General features: G+C 48.5%; 1 protein-coding gene across 1 annotated transcript in view; it reads left to right on the top strand.

Annotated features, from left to right (window-relative positions):
- KIAA1671 (KIAA1671 ortholog) overlaps window positions 1-3,860 on the top strand; it is a 132,521-nt gene that overhangs the window by 1,698 nt on the left and 126,963 nt on the right. Inside the window, exon 2 of the mRNA XM_011374656.2 lies at window positions 2,515-2,602. Within this exon, the coding sequence (XP_011372958.1) occupies window positions 2,515-2,602 (88 nt within the window). The remainder of the gene's footprint in view (window positions 1-2,514; window positions 2,603-3,860) is intronic.

The raw sequence follows: 3,860 nt of genomic DNA, 5'->3' as shown, positions 1-3,860 counted from the left end.
GTTTGGTCAAAGCAGAAGCTCCCCTTCTCAGCCCAGATTCAGACTTCCTGGAGGTGGCCAGGAAGATCCAAGAACGGAAGGAGAAGGTGCTTTCTAAGCAGGTGGAACAGGGCAGCCTCAGATCTGCTGGTAGCCCAGCCAAGGTCTCCTCCACAGAGGACCAGAACGTTGGGGAGGAGAAAGCCAAGCTGGGTGGGGAGCCAGAGAAGGCACCCAAGTCTCCTTCACCCAGGCTGGGAAAAGGCCAAGAAACCATGGAAGTCAAGAGCAGAGTGTCCGATGGGGACATCCGGACGCGGGCAGAGTGGACATCCAAGGGCAGCGTCAAGAAACGCCTCAGCCTCTTTGGGGAAGAGAGCGCTTTGGCCTTGACAGTGGGGTGTGAACCCCCACTGGCCACGTCTGAGTCCCCATCAGCTGTGCCAGAAAGAGCGGGTGTGAGCGTCCAGGAGCGGATCAAAGGCTGGGCTGTGGAGAACACCGAGGCCAAGCCACAAGTCAGGAGAAGGGCGTTCCAGGCTCGGCCACTGTCAGCGGATTTGACCAAACTGTAAGTGAGAATGTTCCAGCGGCTTCGTTCGGTCCCCGAGCTGCCTCAAACTACCCAGCAGAGGCCCCTTCAGAAGGGGAACCGCAGGGCGCCAGACTCCGTGCTGGGTACCTTACACGCCTCTCCGGGTTCGCCCACAGCCCCGAGAGGAAGTGGCATTCGCTTCCATTTCTCAGGTGAGGTGTGTGCCAGCAGTGGGGCCCGGAGCTCGGTTTCCTTGTTGCTTCTCGCCTTCGCATTTTGCAGGGGGAGGTATCGTGCCCATTTCACAGATTCGGATAGGAAAGGTGAAGGCCCGTGAGGAAGCCCGGAACCTGATGTCCTTCCAGGGCAGCCTGTCTCCATAGCTAAGCTCTCCTTTCCTAAAGTCTGAGGACACTTAATATATGGCTGAAACTTCCATGAATAGCCTGCAAACTAAAATCAGATGGATCAAGATAACCCGGGCAAGTCGCTACCCCTCTCGGGCCTCAGTTTCTTCATCTCATGATATTAAGACTTTCCTTAATGCATTAAGGGAAAGATAGAGACATAATGCCGAGGATCACTGTGCCCATGGGAAGTCTGAAATTCATCGTAGCTCTAAATGATATTATTAATCCTGTTAATTAATAATGGTTTTCTAAGTTTGCCTGGCCTCTGACATCTGTTGCTCCTTTGTTTTGCCACAAGTGGCTTCTGGGCTACAACAGGGAGATGCCACTGGGTGTGTCTACCAGCTCAGTAATGACATGCATGCCACTGACATACTTTGTTGGGGATGGAGCTTCCTTCCAGGGGGTAGGACCTCTGGGCAGACTGTCCTCCCCACCCTGGGAACTAGGGCAGCCAGCTGGGCCAGGATTAGACCAGTGGCTCTCAGCATTTAGAATCACCTGGAAAAAAACACCAATGCCTGGGTCCCACCTCCAGAGATTCTGATTCAGTTGGGCTGGGGAGGGGCTCCTATCCTGACAGTTTTTAAAAGCTTCCCACATGATTCTCATGTGCAGGCTGAGAATCCCTGAGTTCAGATAACAGAGGAAGGGGCACCCATGCCAGGGACCACACACTTTCTCTCCCCACATCCTCACAGTGCCTTGGATTATTCCCATCTGACAGATGGGGAAACTGAGGCTCTCAGTTTAGGAATAACTCATGCCCAGCTTCACGCCTCCCAGGGGGCTGACCCTGGATTGATGAGTATGGGTCAAGGTTAAGTGGTTCGATTTCTTTCCCCTCCCTTTCCTCTGCAGCCTCCAGCCCTGAACTAACCTTTAGGCATGCACTCCAGGGAACTTTTCAGAGATGGAAAAATTCTAGCCCCAGAACTTCCCTTTCTCCCTCTTCCCCTTCACAAGTGGGTAAACAAGCCCAGAGAAGGACAGCGACTTGGCCGAATTCACCTGGAGAGGCAGAGACAGGCCCGTGCCCCTACACATTCCACGACAGCCCACTGCCCCTGAGTCCCTTGACCAGTCTGCTGTGGGGCTGCTGTGGTGCCTGCGGTTGCTAACAACAGCCATTAATTATCGTTCCAGGGGCATCCTCAGTGTTTCCTAAACGCCCTCATGTAGCTATTAGGACCTTGGGTAGCCTCTTATCTGCCCTACAAAAGGCAATGGGGAGGTGTTAATTATCCCTGTTTTATAGATGAAGAGACAGGCTCAGGTGAGGTCACAAGCCTGACCCAAGCTCCCGCAGTGGGGAGGTGGTAGAGCTGTCACTAGCACCCAGGTCTCTTCACCCAAGCCCAGGGCTCCTGCTAGCCTGATGATGCTGTGTTTAAGGTAGGCTTTTCCTACCCAGCCTTTCTCAGTTTGGTGACTGGAAAGGAAATGTCTTTGCTCCAAGCAAATCAGGCAGCGTCGCTTTTGTGAACTCAATACTGATTTCACCCCTGGGTCCCTGAGCCGTTACGGGGTATGAGCTGGAAGGAGTCACGGCTACTGGCCCCATGCAAGTAACTTGGATCTCTGTTCCAGGTTTTCAAGTTCGGCTTCAAGCAATGAAGTCAAGTATGAGAAGTATTCGGAGCTGAGTGACGAGCTTGCTAAGGAACCGAGTAAAAAGGTAAGGAGCGGCTGTATTTGGCATATCTTCTTTTCCAGTGGGTGGTTATACTTACTGGAAAAGAGCTTTTATGATTTACGAGACCGAGGCAAGAATCAGAAGCCTCTCATGAACAATAAAACAGTTTTTCCTTTAATACTGGGACTTTGAAAGTCCCTTCTGGCATGATGGATTGTGATTTGCTGTTCTTTGGTGTTAAATGCTGTTTACAAATATAACGGCCGAGCATTTATTTTTTCCATGCAAAGAGGAGGAGGGACATGGCTTTCTTATGTAAGAATGCCTGCTTTATTAACAAATTAAAAAAGGTTGAAAATGTTCACAGAAACCCCCGAAGTTTCCCTAATTATGGTCCCTGCTTCCTTCCCCACTCTGACTCGTCATCTGATAGCAGAAGGAAGGAAATGACCAGCAATTAAATTGCTCCGAAAGTATTTTTATTTAGTTCATTTCATAAGAAAAAGCTTACAAAACAACTCTTAGGTTTCACTGGTTTGTGGTTAATGCTTTCTACAGAGTGTTAATTGTTTAAGAAGCTTTATTGAGGTATAATTGACATACAGCGAACTGCACATATTTAAAGTGTAACAAGTCGATGACTTTGACTTACATATGTGCATACCTGTGAAACTGTCACCACAATCAAGATAACGAACCTCTCCAGCACAGGCAAGCTTCCTCTTTGTAATCACCCCCGTGCCCTCCTCCCCTGAGCAACCACTGAACTATTTTCTGTTACTATAGATTAGTTTGCATTGCCTAGATTTTTCAATAAATGGAAACAGTGCTTTTTTTTAATTTTTTTTTTTTTTTTGGCCTTCTTTCACTCGGAGTAATTATTTTGAGATCCATCACACTGTAGTATCTATCAGTAGTTCCCTTTTCATTGCTGAGTAGTATTCCATTGTATCGGTAGACCACAGTTTGTTGATCCATTCACCCTTTGATGGACATTTGGGGTGTTTCCAGTTTGGGGGCCATTGCAAGTAAAGCTGCTATGAACATTTGTGCAAGGCTTTGTAGGGATATATATTTTCTTTTCTCTGGGGTTAATACCTAGGAGTGGAATGGCTGGGTTGTATGATAAGCATAGGTTTCATTTTTTAAGAAACTTAAGCTGAGTTTTAAACACCAGAGCTTGGTTCTAAGCCCATTTGTACCTTCCCATCATAAATCCTCAAGAAAGGTGAGCCAGCTCTGAATGTCAGTGCCCACTGCTCTTGGAGTTGGTGATTTGCTCTGCTTTTTTTTTTTTTTT

Source organism: Pteropus vampyrus, unplaced genomic scaffold (assembly GCF_000151845.1).
Source record: "Pteropus vampyrus isolate Shadow unplaced genomic scaffold, Pvam_2.0 Scaffold251, whole genome shotgun sequence".
Taxonomy (NCBI): domain Eukaryota; kingdom Metazoa; phylum Chordata; class Mammalia; order Chiroptera; family Pteropodidae; genus Pteropus; species Pteropus vampyrus.
Note: the sequence above shows the minus strand (reverse complement) of the source record. Positions and strands in the feature narration are given on the sequence as shown.